Raw genomic sequence first — 16,646 nt, forward strand, 5'->3', positions numbered from 1 at the left:
CTTTGCTTCCTGGTGATGGTAAAGGTGACAGCCTGATAACTTGTAAAATGTTTATGGAAGGGTTGAAATTGGGAACCAAAGTCAGGTTTCTGGATTTTCCGTTGGCTTCATCTCTCTCTCTCTCTCCTCTCTCTCTCTCTCTCTCTCTCTCTCTCTCTCCTTCTCTCTCTCTCTCCTCTCTCTCTCTCTTCTCTCTCTCTCTCTCTCTCTCCTCTCTTCTCTCTCTCTCTCTCTCTCTCTCTCTCTCTCTCTCTCTCTCTCTCTCTCCTTCTCTCTCTCTGTCTGTCTGTCTCTCTCTCTCTCTCTCCCTCTCTGTGTCTGTGTGTGTGTGTTTAAATTTCTCATTTGCTGAGGACAGTTAAGGGTAGACTGTAGCTTCTGACCTCAGAATGGCCATTCTGAATTCAGGCCAGACGCAGGACTCCATGTAAACATTTTGGAAAAGTTTATTTAGGGGACTAGCATGATATTAGTCTCTGTCCATAAACAGGGGAGGTCCGAATCTTGGGAATGGACAACAAGGATTCCTAGACACCAGTGTCAGGCTGGATGACTTCCAGAATCAAGAAATAAAGGGCCTCCTTCTGAGTCAAGAAAACAGCTGGGCTATTATTTCTAAATCCAAAAAAACCCCACTCATTAATAGCCTGACAGTGCAGAGTAGCTCCAGGCTGCTAGGCCTGTTTGCTTTAATCATTGGCTATGGGATTAGGTCAGCATTGCTTAAATTGCAGAAAAGTTAGTGACAGCACTAGAATATGATGGAACTTACAAGTAATATCCTGTAGCGCAGGACGTACAGGTTCCTGGATCATCTGAAATAATAAAAATAATCATTTAAAAAAGCACAATGAGTTTTCCATCTTAAAAAAATGACCATTTAGAGGAAAGAGATACTTCTTTTATTTTTATTGCTTTGTCTCAAAGGAAAAACCTGGGATGTTTTTCAAAAACTGATAAAGGTCAAGGACCAGAACTCGAAGTCATACAGGTCATTTCAGGATGGCTCTTTCTAATCAACAAGAGTCACTTTGACGTCTGTTCTTCATTCACTTCGTAATTTCTTAATTTTGGTATAAAGCTAAATCCATTGATGTCAGGTCCAGTGTGGAAATTCCCTCCACCAGCACAGACCTGCAACTCATCGGTAACTCAAAGTCTTAGAAGAGTTGCCTAGGGTGGTTCAGAGGTTGAGGGGCTTATCCCTGGTCACACAGCAAGAATGTGTCAGGCCCTCTAACCAACTACACTGTGGATTAGCTCCATTTGTTTTTAGAAAAGACAGGTAAAATGAGACTGTTCAAAAATGTTGTAAACCATATTGGACTTGCCCAGGAAAGGGCAAGCTCAAACTCTTAAAATGCTGAGGTGAGTTTAATATCATTCATAAATTTAGATTCTGCTAAGCTCTGAAAGCATTTGTGGGCATGTGTTTGGATTGACAAGTGCTTCTACACGCATTTAGGAAGGAATGCAGTCCGCTGACAATGAATGAGTTCCCCATCATGCCTTCTGCATTGATAGCAATATCCTAGCTCTGACCCCCATGCAAGTTAGGCTAGTTTTTCCTTAGAAAGCATTGAAACCAGCCTTAAGACTTTAGTGGCTCAGGTGACTAAAGGCCCCAGGTGTTGACATTGATTCCTGGTTGCCTGAATATAAACCAGTCCTGAGGGGCTCCAGGTGCTCTCTGATACTTGGCTAACAAGTGACTATGAGCAACTCAAAGGGAGGGGAGCTTGATTCAGCTGAATAATCTTGTGTTCTTGATGCATATTCTTGTTGAATATCTTTCTCTGCTATGACTAAATAAATCATCTTTTATTAACTATTGAATGAATTACAAGCATTTCATTTCATTCCAACATCAGACTTAAGTTATCAGAGGACTGGCTTAAGTCAGTCCCGTCCCAAACCACTTTCCAGTGTAAGGAGTGTCATTCAGAAGGCCCCTTTGAAATGTAGACACTTGGTTTTCTTAGTTAAGTAATCACTGAAGATTCTGTACTTCATAACCCTCTTGAAGAAGCTCTCTGTTCCCTTTAACCACAATGGTTAGATATATCTATTTTGTGAATAAAATGATCCTTTTCTTCAAAATCTTGGAACTTGAAAGAAAGACTCAGGGAGGGACCTTAAAAGTTTTCCTGACTATTCATTTCATTGCCTCTATGTACTAATAGACTACATTTCCAGAGTACAACAATCTATATTTCTAGAGTGCATTCACGTTTACAAAATGCTTCCCTGAAAACCACCCTGTGAGGCAAGATGTGCAATCCCATTTTGCTGATAAATAAACTGAGGTACAGGGATGTTAAATCACTTGCCCAGGGTCGACATGGCTGGTAAGTGTCAGACCTGGGGCTTGAACTCAGGGCCTTTGGTTCCAAGACCAATGTATCTATACTACATCACACTATCTGCAAGGAGATCTGAGAACCAATCCTATTTCTAAATACCTCAAGGGAATTCTACAACACCTTTTGGAAAACCATTAGGTTAGGAAATAAGCCTCCTTGTCAGTGGGCTCTTTTTTAAACCTGGGTTCCATGATTACTCTAAAATAAGTTTTACCTTTTCTGTTCTAAATGGAGAACTTCTGCCCTTCTCAAAATCCTCTTAATGCCTTAAGATTTACAGGTCAACCCCTTCTCTCATCTCTGGGCTTACTAAGGAGATTTCCTTTAACTTGTGCTGAGAGAGAACATTTTCTAGGCCTTTAGACTTCTTTGATTTCTCTTTGAACTTCCCTTTGAGACAATCTCTACACATTTGATAGAAGAACCATTCTAACATCATTCTGACTTAAATTTTTGGTCAGACTTATTAGCTTCTTGGTAGGTCGTTGGCAGGAAGAAATTTCTGTCAGTTATACTGTTACATAGCTGGTTAGACAACTACTGATCTATTTCAGCCCAAAAGTTAGAGTTGAAATGGTATGGAAGAATACCATTGAGTGCATAGAGAGCCCACCAGCATTGAGTAGAGTAACTATATGCTCTTTTTCTAATTAAGTCAAGTTGGTTTCATCCACCATGCCACCCAAATTTTTATCTGTTCTTTTCCTGGATACTTAGCTGATTCCTTTCTTGTATAGAGAGGTAGCTTATCTTTCCTAAAAACAGAACAGGACTGGACTTGGAATCAGGAGACAATCAGGTTTAAACTCCAGCTCTGGAAGAGACCTAGGTTCAAAACTCAGCTATGTGACCATAGGCAAATCACAGACTCTCAGAGACTCAATAACCTCATATGTTGAATGAGAATAATAATAGCACCTACCTCAAAGGCTTGTTCTAAGGATCAAAAGGGATGATATATATAAAGATGAACTACATGAAAATGAACTATCATTATCTCCACCACCACCACCACCATCCATTCTTCTCCTCCTCCTCCTTTTCCTCCTTCTCACAGAGTTACCGTGAGGAAAGAATTAGTAACCTTTAAAGCCCAATGTAAATTGGAGATTTAACTACATTGGCTTATTCAGTGGTTAAGTCTGATCATTTCTCTAATTTGACACTATCCCTCCCCCCAAAAAAATCAAATCCTGCTCTCCAAGGTGCTAATCATGACTCCCTCCCAGATCAATAAGCTTATTCTTTAGTACTTCATGCAGGTCACTGATGAAAATATTAGATATTGCCATGTCTAAAAAATGCATCCCCCAACATCGTTTTGAGTTCAGGGACTTTTCCTGCTCAGTTGCACGGTGAACTGGGTACAATAGTTTCCATAAATGAATAATGCATAGGACGGTAATAGTTTCACATAACACCTTATGAATGCACATTCACATCTCTCATTATTGTTAGTTACTCTAAAGAATAATTAGTTTATTTTAAAAAAGTCTTCCCTCTTAGAAGACCCATAAGCTGCATGCTAGCTGGATTGCACAGTGAAAGGTAGCTCCTTTGAGTTGATCCAGAGGTAGGAAACCAACCTTAGGCACTTGCACTTTGTTCTAAAACAGGTCTGAGTTTGGTTGATGAAGGACACTGTTTCACAAAGGAATATGAAGCTTCCTGGTTCCTGACCGAGGATGAATACACACACACACACACCCCTTAATCAAACTAAAATTGTTAGCTGTTTTAAAGGTTGCTGTATAAAGCAGAATATTTTTCAAATATTGTTTTTCAAATATCGTTGTTATTATCCTACTCTGATGCGTATTGGTCGTGTGAACCCACGCAAGTCATTTAATCTCTTGGTATTCTTTAGGCAACTTCTCTGCAGAGAATTTGCCAACCTGCATTGATAGATAGAGTTTTCTTCATTCAAGAGTTCCCTATATTAATGAAATCACAGGTCTGATTCTTATCCCTAGCCCAAAATTATTGAGGGGACAGAGTATATTTTGATAAAAATTTGGGCAGGGGGTAGGGGTGTGTATGGAATAACAATGTCAGTTAGGATTCAGACAGAACCCCACACATTTGGGGAAGAAAAGCCTTCAGAAACAATTGCTAATTTCTATCTGTTTATACCCTGTCACAGAAAAAAATGTGTGAGGAGATGTTTTGTCCTGAGAGGATAGAATCTTTTTTTTTTCTTTTTGGTGAGGCAATTGGGGTTAAGTGACTTGCTCAGGGTCACACAGCTAGTAAGTGTCAAGTGTCTGAGGTCAGATTTGAATTCCAAGGCAGGAGCTCTATTCACTGTGCCTCTTGGCTGCCTCCTAGAATCTTTCTCTGTTGAGAAAGTTCACAGCTATTGTCTCTTTTTAGAGAAGAGGGCAGGTAGGAGTTGCAACATTGGCTGGTCTTCAGAGTTATTGATAATTCAGTGTTTCACTTCCTAATTGCTGTTTCCTAACTCTGGAGGCATCAATTATGGAAATATACCATGATCTTATGGAAAGTTGACCCATATTGCCATGGAGAGTTTGACTTCTCTTTGACTTCTTCCTTACTTCCAAAGTCCAAGCAATCAGCAAGTCTTCTTCATTCTACCTAGATCATAGAGCTAGAGTTTGAAGAGGCCTCAGAGGCCAATTGGTCCAATACCTTCAACTTACAAGAAAGTAAGTCCCAGGGAGGTGAAATGACTTGGCATGCAGTAGGTGCTTAATAAATGTTTATTCCTTTCCCCTTTGATGCCAGAGACACATCTCCCTCAATGGTGCCACACTGCCCTATCCATCTTCTCCTCTCTACTCCTACTGCCTTTATCCTACTACAATCCCTCATTCCTTCCTAGGCTATTATAGTAACCCTCTAGGAGGTTTTCCGGCATCAGCTCTCTTCCCTCAGTAACCTGTCTTTTATACAACTACCACATAGTTTTTCTTATGCATAGTTATGGTTTTGTCACTGTTGTCCAGGCTTAAAAATCTTTGTAGATTCCCTGTTGGTTATCAAGTAAAATTCAAAAATCTTTTGCTTAGCATTGAGGGCTCCTCACATTCTGGCAACATCATAAGCCATATTGCTATACTACTCATTCCAGCCAAACTGTGTTATTTGCTGTCCCTCACACATGGCCTGAATTTTCCAATCTCTATGTCTTTGTTCATGCTATTCTCTTTGCCTGGAATATGCTCCCTCACACTCTTTGCTTGCTGAATGTCTTTTCATTTAAAAAAATTATTTTATTTTTTATTTTTGTCTTTAAATTTTAAAAATCCCAAATCATTGCCCCTCTCACCATGAAACCTTCTACGATTCCACTTGTTGGTGATGATCTTTGACCTGGACATCACTCAATACTTTGTTTTGTATGTTTGTAATGCACTTATTTATACTTATAATTATCCGTATTTGCACCTTATTTCCCTACTAGACCATCAGCAGGCACCATACTTTACCTAAACTTTGTATTCCCCTCTCTCTCTTAGCATAATACTCTGTATACAATAGAGGCTTTAGAATTATTTGTTGTTGGATTATTATTGTTATGACAATTTACCATCTGGGGGCTTAAACATTAGATTTTGTGTTGTTTTGCTTCTCTTTGAATGACTATTTCTGTTGAATGTACGCTATGGTGAAATTAGTGCTTAAATCCCTTTCCTCAGTAAAATGAACCAGAAAGGTACATTTTGAATCAGAGAGGGATAATACAGAATCACAGAATTTGAATTAAAAGGGACCTCGGTGGCCATCCAATCTAAACATGAATGGAATCGTTAGTACAATATACCAGACAAATGATTATCCAGACGGGATATGGCCTTTAAAGTTACTCATTCATATAGAAATTATTCTTTTCTAGAGTTCATGAACCCTAAAGTGTTCTACAGTCATCAGAGGATTACTTAAAGATATACACTATCCAGTATGTCATTACCTTTTCATCATAAGAATTAATTTTTTAAACTATAGTACAATAGAATAACATAACAAGGAGGACTGGAAAATTTTTATCTTTAGCAATCTTCCATGTTCCCTTTCTAAGCCTTTTGACTTTCTTCCCGGGGCTCTCCCACATCGATCCTTTTAGGACTTTCATGGATCCCAATTATTCTCTAGGCCTAACTCCCTAACCCCAATCCATCAAAACTAATCTTTCTTTTGTTTCATTTCCTTAAGGCCAGGCTAGATGAATGACACAGCACCTAATAATCTGTTTGTTTGTTTTGGTGAGGCAATTGGGGTTAAGTGACTAGCCTAGGGTTACACAACTAGTAAGTGTCAAGTGTGGGAGGTCGGATTTGAGCTCAGGTCCTCCTGACTCCAAGGTCAGAGCTCTATCCACTGCACCACCTAGCTGCCCCAGCACCTAATAATCTGAAGGGGGTGTATGAGGTGCCCAGGGAGGACTAGCATCTCTGCTGTGACAGCTTGCTGAGCCCTTTTCAGGTCTGCTCATCTACCGTTGTCATTCACCTTCACTCAACTCTCACCTGTAGCTCCAAGAAGGTGTAGCATGTGCAGAAGCCATGCCCTGGTAAACTATCTTGTCAGACTAGTTAAACCAGGTTGAGGGTGACTGACAGGCCTCAAACCTGTTGGTGAGTTAGGAGAGTATTTACCCCAAACATGTGTAGACTTTCCCTGGTGGAATGGGTGGAAGAGAAAAATGTTGCGATGGCCGTGATGGCAGCTGAATCATGAACTATGGAGCACTTAGAGCTTGGTCAGACACTGAAGATGCCAAGGTCATCTACTGCATCCCGGGCCATCACCAGTCATCTTGACTTTTGTCCTGCCCCTGGACTTTAATGACTCAGGAAGAGAGAGTGAGGCTGATGACTTTGTGCTGCTCTGCCTCACTTAAATCCAATTCACACATAAATCAAGATATCATTCCTGATATCATTGGCTTTCTTCAAAAACAAAGGACAAACAACAACAATAATCTGAGGAATTATTATACACCAAAGTGTCCATGGATTAAAGTACTATTTTATCTGGGTAATTTACCTTTTAACTGGGAACTCCTGGATGGTACATCTCATAATTTAAAGGAATGAGCTATTATATTGGAACAAGGCCAGAAAAGCACTGCACAGGATGATACGATCATAAAGCTGGAGCTGGAACAGGGACTTCAAAGGCTATTTGGCTGAACCCTCTCATTTTGCAGGTGAGAAAACTGAGATATCAGGATCAAGAGGTGGTATTATATATGGCATTCCAAAAATCTTAGTACAGTTTTTAGCTATTTCAGCTATCAAAGCTTAAAACTGCAATAAGATTTTTTTTTTAGGACACCCAGTACAATGGAAAAAACATTTTATGTGGAGTCATGAGACCTAGCCATGAATCCTGACTCCAACATTTAATAGCTGTGTGACCTTAGATAAGGTGCTTAACTTTCTGAGTCTCAGTTTCTTCATTTCCAAAATGGGGCTAATATTTGAACTACCTATTTCATAAGCTTATCGCAAGGTAAGTGCTTTAGACATTTTATGGTGATAGATAAATGAAAGTTCTGATTAAGATAACCTTTCTTGAGGAAACCCAAAATATCTGTAAGGTTGAAACTAAACTGTTCCACCCAAAATAATAGAAATAAATTAACGTTTGGGCTGGGAGTCAACTGGTGTATAGGGATATGAGAATATTCAGATCAAAATGTGATAATCTAGCTTATATCCTTTGGTTTCCATCTTTGGTTAAATGTATTCTGGAGGGATTTTCCAGGTAAACGCTATTAATGAACAGGCTTCTCATAATGCTTTTAGCTGGGTGAGGAAAGATAATGCAGAGGGAGGCATTTCAGGTAGGAAATCACTGGGATCAGATATTGGGAACATGCCTCCCATAGAACCCATCATATTGAGTTGAGGGGGCATATGATTTGGTTGTACCGTTTTCTTTTTACCTACTTTTGAATGATTCTTTTTTTAACCCTTTTTCTCAGTCTTCTTTCTTAGGAAGGCCAATTACCAACTAAAACCTTACTCTTTTCCATGGGGTGTGGCTGAAACAGTGGCAGATGTGTCTGGAAACTTTTTGGAATAATTTATTTGTTCTTGCTTTTGGTGATTCGATCCTGTAGAGGAAATGGACAACTAGGAAATGGGGTTATTCTTGGTTCTGCCATGGCCTTGCTGAATAACTTTGAGCAAATTGTTTAGGGTTAAATTTTCTTAAAACAGATTCTTGTTCTATTTATAAATTCCTTCAGTGTTGATGGAATATCAGTAGAATATCCATTCTTTGTGTACGTGTTTGTGTGTGTGTGCTTGCATGCATGCGTGTGCGAAAGTAAAATAGAGACAGAAAGCCAAGACTGAGAGCGGGTGAGACAAAGAGACAGAAATAGATAAGAGATGTAGAGAGACACACACAGAGGAGAAAGAGGGGGAGAGAGAGGGAAAGAGAGAGAGAGAGAGAGAGAGAGAGAGAGAGAGAGAGAGAGAGAGAGGGAGAGAGAGAGAGAGAGAGAGAGAGAGAGAGAGAGAGAGAGAGAGAGAGAGAGAGAGAGAGAGAGAGAAGAAAATGCAGTTTCTTGGTCTGGGAAAGTCTACAAAAGATGCAATCACTTCTAGAACTGTTTTTGTAGGTAATTGAAAAAAAGTGATCAGTGATGCATATTCTCCTCGAGTAAATATGTACTTAGTTATGAGATGATGCCATCCAGATTTGAGAGAAAGTCACTGACACTCTTCACCCCACCCTGAGGATAATGACCTGGGTGAGAGATTTATGAGCCCCAAAGCTGTAACTAATTATAAGACTTACATAGCCCCCAAAACACATAATTCAAGCACACGCTGAACTTACAAACCCTTTGAACAATTAGCAATCACATATAGAACTGCCTTACTAACAGCTTGGTAATTTGGCCAGAGAAGACAGGAGAGAAAAAGAGAAATGTGAAGTGGTGGCATAGATACAGAGTGACAGGTGTGTGTGTGTATGGGTGTGTGTGTGTGTGTGAGTGTGTATGTGTAGGTAAGGGGGAGGCATTGGCAATTTTCACTCATCTTGTCCTCACTGATGTCCAAGAACAATGAATAAATATTATTTTTAATTGTTTGGCAGTACAATGCATGCAAACTGACAACTGGGAAGCATCCCCTGTAGAATCATGTACTGGAAAGGACTTTATAAAGTTATTTGAGGCTTTGTCTACATGTCAGTCAAAAACATATTGGAGAAGGCAGGTATATTGGAATTATCCGATTTGGTAGTCTACCAAAATCACCATTGGACTTTAGTATTGACCACATCCATTGATCCTGACTTTTTTCTTACTCAAACAATAGAATTTCTGCCATATAAACACAGACAAATTGTGGGTTTTCTTCCCCTTCTACTATCTTAAGTCCTATGCATGATACCTAATTTACTCATAGGTAGAAAGTACAGAGTCAGCTGGATTGCTATGGAGACTAATAGGAGTTGTGTTGCTATGGGGATGGCCTGATTGAGCTCTCAAAAGGACTCTTTTGGGTCCATTCATTGACTCAAACATTCGTTCTATCCAATCATTTATTGAATGTGTCCTATATGTAGAGCCCTGTATTAGGTGTTTGGAGAAATACATCACTGGAAAAAAGCTGGGTCCCTGTCCTGGTGGAACTTCCATTCTAGTAGTACCACAGATTCCTCTGATGCTCAGTAACTACATAGTTGGATCATTTAAAAATTGAAAACCAAACTGCAACATCACATGCAAAGGAGAGGAGAATTATTGACCAGGGAGAACAAGGAAGGTTACATGCCACATTTAAGTTAGGCTTTAAAGGATGCGTATAATTTGTGATTAACATTCTGAGGCAATGAATTTTTTCTGGTCCATTCTTATCTGTTTCTTTCTATGTGCTTCTGGGTGTTTTTGATGTAGCAGAGAAAGCACTGGACTGGGAGTCAGGGATACTGGGGTTCAAATCTGGTCTCAGACACTTATGAGCTATGTGACCCTGGGCAAATCACAGCCTCTGTCTGCCTCAGTTTCCTCATTTGTAAAAAGTGAGTGATAATAGTGCCTACCTTCTAGGGTCTTTGTGAGGATTAAATGAAGCATTTTAAATAAAAAGTATTTTGCAGACCTCAAAAAAAAAGGATGCATATAAATAGGGGACATATAAAACTAGGTAGAGGACATATAAAAATAGGACAAAGGAGGGCATTTTAGGCACAGGCGACAGTGTGAGCAAAGGCACAGAAAGAACAGAGCATAGGGCGGTTGGGCATAAAACTGTCAAGTCCAGTTGAAACAAGGAGTGCATGGAGGGGAATAATCAACCAGTCATCAAGAAATAATGAGAAAAAAATCAAAATGATGAGTGGAGCCAGGTTGTGGAGGGCCTTTGATTTTTATTTGTCAAATGAGAAGGAGGAGTGATGGGATCAGATCTGTGCAGAAAAAAAAAATTTCTCTGATGGCCTTATGAATGGGAGACTAGAGTGAAGGGAGAGTAATGGGTGGTAGAAGACCCATTAGAAGTTGGTCATAATAGGTGGCAATAAGGATGGTGGCAAGGGAAATAAGTTGTGCATCAAGAGGAGATTGACAGACCTTAGTAACTCAATGGTTGTGGGAAAGAGGAAAAAATCAAAGCAGACAAGGTTATAAACATGAGAAAAATCAAAGAGTTGCATCACAGAAATAGTGACATCACAAGGGCAAATGGATTTAATGGGAATGATAAGCTTCTTTTTGGACACGTTGATTTTGAGATGGCAAGAGACCATCGACATAACATCATCCTATAGGCAGCCAGAGGAGTGTCTGTATCTGAGAAAAAAATTTGGGGGACTTTGAAATAGAGGTGGTAGTTAAAGCAGTGGGAGTGAAAGAGATTGCCAAGGGAGTGTTTACAAAGAGAAGAGAGCCAAAGACAGAATGTTATGAAGATCCACATTAATAAATCAAGATGAGGTTAAGGAGTCAGCAAAGAAGGCAGAATGAGTGGCTAGGGAGGCAGGAAAACTAGGAGTGTGGGAGATCTATGAGGCCAAGGAAAGAGAGAGTAGCCAGTAGGGAGGGAGTGGTCAAAAATGTTAAAAGCTGTAGAAAAGTCAAGACAGATGAAAAGTGGGGGGAAAGCCATCAGAATTAATGAATAGAAGATCACTAATGACCTTTGCAAAAACCATTTCAACAGGGGCTATAGCAAAGGGTTATAGGAATGGTCATAGGGGCAGCTAGGTGGTGCAGTGGATAGAGCACCTGCCCTGGATTCAGGAGGACCTGAGTTCAGATCTGGCTTCAGACACGTAACACTTACTAGCTGTGTGACCCTGTAAAGTCACTTAACCCCATTGCCTAGCCAAAAAACAAAAAAAAGGAATGGTTTATCATAACAAGATGTCATAAAAAAGGTTAATGGAGAATTTTTTTTCAAGAGATTTATCAGTAAAGGGTAGGAGAGATAAGGAAATATATGGATGACTAGAAGAGGCAAGGATAGGCTTTTTTTTTTGAGGGGGATTGGACTGACTTGCATGTGTATTACCAATGGATAAAGAGAGAACGACTGAGTATTCATTAAAAAAGGAAGTGGTCTAATTCAATCTCAGAGATGGTGTGGGCCCTCATCACCACATACCTAAAGTATTATCATAGCCTTCTGGTTGGTCTCCCTCTTTCAAGTCTTCCCCACTCCATTCTACGGGGGCCATCACCAGTCATCTTGACCTATGCCTCGCCACTAGACTCCTATAACTCTGGAGGAGAAAGTGAGGCTGCTGACTTTGCACATCCCTCCCTCCCTTGAATCCAATTCACTTGCAAGTCAAGATATCACTCTGATGATGTCATTGGTCCTCTTCAAGAACAAAGGACAAACAACATCAGTGACCACTGGAAGGGACAAAGGGATTTAGCTGTAACCTGTACCCAATAAGAATCTCCCCTGTACAAGGGAAGTAGCCATCTAATCTTTGCTTAAAGACCTCCAATGTGGATAACCTCATTATCTTCTAACACAGATCATAATACTTTTGTTAAGTAATTGGCAGGATATTTTGCTTTATATCAATCTTTATTTGCCTCTTTGCAACTTTCAGCCATTATTTGTACTTCTGCCCTCTGGAACTGAACAGAGCAAGCATAATACCTCTTCTCCAAACATTCTTAGACAGCAAACGTCCTTCCTCCTCTTCCAAGGTCTTCCCTTTTCCAGAGCAAACATCCCAGTTGCTTGAATTAATTCTCATATGTCATGACTTCAAGACACTTCATCTTGCTAGTTGCTCTCCCATGAATAATCTGCAGCTTATCAATGTCCTTCCTAAACTGTGCTATCCATACCTAGACACAATGCTTCAGGTGTGTTTTGATAAGGGCAGAGTACAACAGACTTTCAACTCCTTAGCCTTGTACACTACAACTCTCTTAATGCATCCCAAGATCACATTAGACTTTTTGACTTCTACATCACACTATGGGCTCATATCGATTGGTGCTCCCACATTACCATTTATGCAAACACCCAAATAATCAGATCTTCCAAGTAACAGAAAGAGAGGTTTAGTGTTCAACACACTCCAGACACAGGGCACAAGTTTTTTTGGGTCCGTGGTCAATGACTTTCCCAAAGCACTCCCCTCCCCTCCCCCTCCCCCTCTCCCCCTACCACACAGTATCCTGAAGGCAAACAATCATGAGAAGTTTTATTGACTAATTTTGATATGGTAGATAGATTGTAGTTAGGGATCCAAATCCTGGGTCCAAATCCTTTCTGTAGCACTTATTAGTTGTGTGACCATGAACACTTGGCCCCTCTGACCTCTTTTTTGTTGTTGTTCAGTTGTTTCAATTGTGTCTGACTCTTCCTGATCCCATTTGGGATTTTCTTGGCAAAGATATTGGAGTGGTTTGTCATTTCCTTTGCCAGCTCATTTTACAGACGAGGAAATTGAGGTAAACAGGGTTCAATGACTTGTGCAGGGTCACACGGTAAATAAGTGTCTGAGGCTGGTTTTGAACTCAGTTCCTCCTGACTCCAGGCCTGACATGCTATCCATTGCACCACCTTTTATCCTCTGTTAAATAAAGATAACACCTGCCATACTTACCTCACAGTTTTTGTGAGGCTCAGGTGAGATGACATATGTCAAACATTTTGCAAACTTGGAAGGGCTATGTAAATGTCAGTTGTTTTATCATTACCATCTCTGCTCTAATCTGAAGGCATTGCTAGAAGAGAGATGCCTAGAGCAAAGCTCAATAACCTTTTGCATGCTGAACATCTTATACAGGTTCTAGATTGGATTTAAGCAGGAGAATCAGAGGGGACTGAGCATTTGACGAGGTCCATGTACCATGTATCTTTGTATAGAGGGATAGGACCCAGAGCTGTAGTTTCATTGGTCTGGGCAATATCCAGATGAGGAAACTCCTTCTACCAATGCAAACTAGCCCCTCTTCTATGATTCATGCCCTTCAAGAATTGCCTGGAGCAGTGATATCCAAATCAAATGGAAATGGGGTCACTAAATCAATGATCCCTAAAGTACATATATTAACTTAGAAAACCACAGGTTAATATTATCTGTATTCTGTTGCATTTTTCTTTATTTTGTTAAATATTTCCCAATTACATTTTAATCTGGTTGGGGATGCCCTCTGAGTGTTGCTGGCTGCAATGGGGCCCAATAGCTTCATGTTCAACACCTCTGGTCTGGAGCACTGAGATTAAGTGATTTGCTCAAGGTCACATAGCCAGCACATATCAGAGAAGGGACTTGAACCCAGATCTTCCTGGCTCCAAGACCAGTTCTCAATCTACTATATAAAACTGCCTCTATCATGAAGTAATGCAGATATTTGAATAGATATATACATTATCTATCAAGCTATTGAGCTATCTATCCATTTGTCCATCTATCTATCCATCTATTTATTTATCTACCTATCTATATGTCCAGCCATTCATCCAGCCATTCATCCAGCCAATCTTCCATTGATCCATTCTTTCTATATCTATCTATCTATCTATCTATCTATCTATCTATCTATCTATCTGTGTCTGTCTGTCTGTCTGTTGAGCTATCTATCCATCTGTCCATCTATCCATCCATCTATCCATCCATCCATCCATCTCTCTATCTATCTATCTATCTATCTATCTATCTATCTATCTATCTATCTATCTATCTATCTATTGTCTATCTATATCTACACACACACAAACTTTCTCTCTCTCTCTCTCTCTCTCTCTTTCACACATAGACACATAGACACACACACACACACACACACACACACACACACACACACACACACATCCTTTCAGACAAAAGAAAAAAAAAACATAACCTTTCATTTCCTGACCCTGACTAGATGCATTTCGCAGTCTCAGCATCCTAGGAAACTCTTTAACTAAAGTATATCATTGGGGAAAAGAAACAAAACACAACCTGCGTTTATCTCCCTTGCTGCCTAAACAGAAACACAACTGCTGAGAACAAAATTTATTCCCAAACAGATGCATTTGCTGGTCATTACTTTTGCCCAAATTGCTAGTTTCACTCAAGCTTGTGTAAACAAGTCCTGTTATCTGAAAAATCTAAGAGGCATTCTCTGTGATTAACCTCCAAAGGAATATTTGCTCCAAAAAAAAGCAGATCCTTCAGTTTTATGTTTTTTAATATTTTGAATGTCTCTACCCATTCATCACCAAGAAATTTTCTTAAAGAAGTGATGTTTTCTTTCGTGTTTCTTTATGTTGCTATGGTAACTAGATTACTTTCTACTCATTAATCAGAAGGCACCAACACGATATCTGTCTTTCCTCATAGGTCTGGATCTTTTGTCCATGGCATTTACCATTTATAAACTTCGTAAGTTCTTGAAATAATTTTCTCCAAATATGTTTCCTTTGATCTGATTGGTTTTCTATATTCAATGTGTTATTTATCATCCTGATTTTTTTCCTTTGAATTATTTGACAGATTTCATAGACGATTAAGGACAATATGACGCACAAGGAAGCAGGCTAGTCTGAAGAAGCAGAAGACTGGGTTCCAGTTTCAGCACTGTGCCTGGCTAGTTGTGTGCCCTTGGGCAAATTGCTCTCCCTTTCTGTGGCTTAGTTTCCACTTCTATAAAATGGGGGAAAAAAGGGAAGGGTTCGACTACCTGATCTTCAAGATTCCTTCCAGGTCAGATTGTTTATTTTCTAAGATCTCTTTCAGCTCTGACATTCTGTGTCAGAGTATCCTTGCCAAGAGAAGCCCAAATGGGGTCATGAAGAGTTGGATATGACTGAAAATGACTGAACAAGGTCAACAAGGTCCTTTCCAGGGCACATATTTTATGTTCCAAGGTGCCTTCCATCTATAACATTCTATATCTTACGGACCCTTACAGAACTGAAGTTTTTTGTGCCTTAAGTATATGCTTGCTTTAATCTCTGTTTTTTGTATTCTTTGTAGCAAAGACAAAGTGTGCTGATTCTTCAGTGTCAGGTGTCATATTATATAATGTTCCTTCCTTGTGCCATATTGACAAGTGGTAATCGACTTCTGAGGGTAAAAATGAATTTTTTGTTTTCTTCAATATTCTTTAAACATTTTCTCTCCATTATGAAAGTTACCATCATTACCCCCATTCTAACTTGTAGATCTTGGAGTCATTGGAATTTTGAACAATGAGAATCCAAGATTTAAATGATAATAGTTCTTATTTTGGATCCTTCACTCAGCTGCCAAAGTGATCAACTGAAATATAGGCCTCATAATGTCAACCTCTACTAAAAACCCTCCCTATTACCTCCAGTACCAAATATAAAATCATTTGTTTGGTGACCAAAGCTCTTCATAAACTGTCCCATCTCCCAAAAGGTCAGCTAGACGGTGCAGTGCACAGAGCACCAGGCCCGGAGTCAGGAAGAGTCATCTTCCTGAGTTTAAATTTGGCCTCAGACACTTACTAGCTATGTGACTCTGGGCAAGTCACTTAACCCTGTTTGCCTCAGTATCTTCATCTGTAAAATGATCTGAAGAAGGAAACCGCAAACCACTTCAGTATCTTTGCCAAGAAAACCCCAAATAGGGTCACAAAGAATTGGACATGACTGAAAAGACTCAACAACAACAAACACTCCCACCCACCCACACACACCTTTCCAATCTTCTTACATCTTATCTTTTTTTTAACATAAATTTATTTATTTTTAGTTTTCAACATTTACTTCCACAAGATTTTGAGTTCCAAATTTTCACCCCGTCTTGCCCCTCCCCCACCCCAAGATGGCATGCATTCTGAATACCACTTCCCCTAGTCTGACCTCC

At 39.7% G+C, this 16,646-nt stretch overlaps 1 protein-coding gene across 1 annotated transcript in view; it reads right to left on the reverse strand.

The window, feature by feature from the left end:
• The window catches only part of PCSK5 (proprotein convertase subtilisin/kexin type 5), a 619,005-nt gene that overhangs the window by 58,652 nt on the left and 543,707 nt on the right, over positions 1–16,646 (reverse strand). Inside the window, 1 exon segment of the mRNA XM_021008523.2 lies at positions 773–815. Within this exon segment, the coding sequence (XP_020864182.1) occupies positions 773–815 (43 nt within the window).

This window comes from Phascolarctos cinereus, unplaced genomic scaffold (genome assembly GCF_003287225.1).
Source record: "Phascolarctos cinereus isolate Bilbo 61053 unplaced genomic scaffold, phaCin_HiC Scaffold_4;HRSCAF=312, whole genome shotgun sequence".
Lineage (NCBI taxonomy): Eukaryota > Metazoa > Chordata > Mammalia > Diprotodontia > Phascolarctidae > Phascolarctos > Phascolarctos cinereus.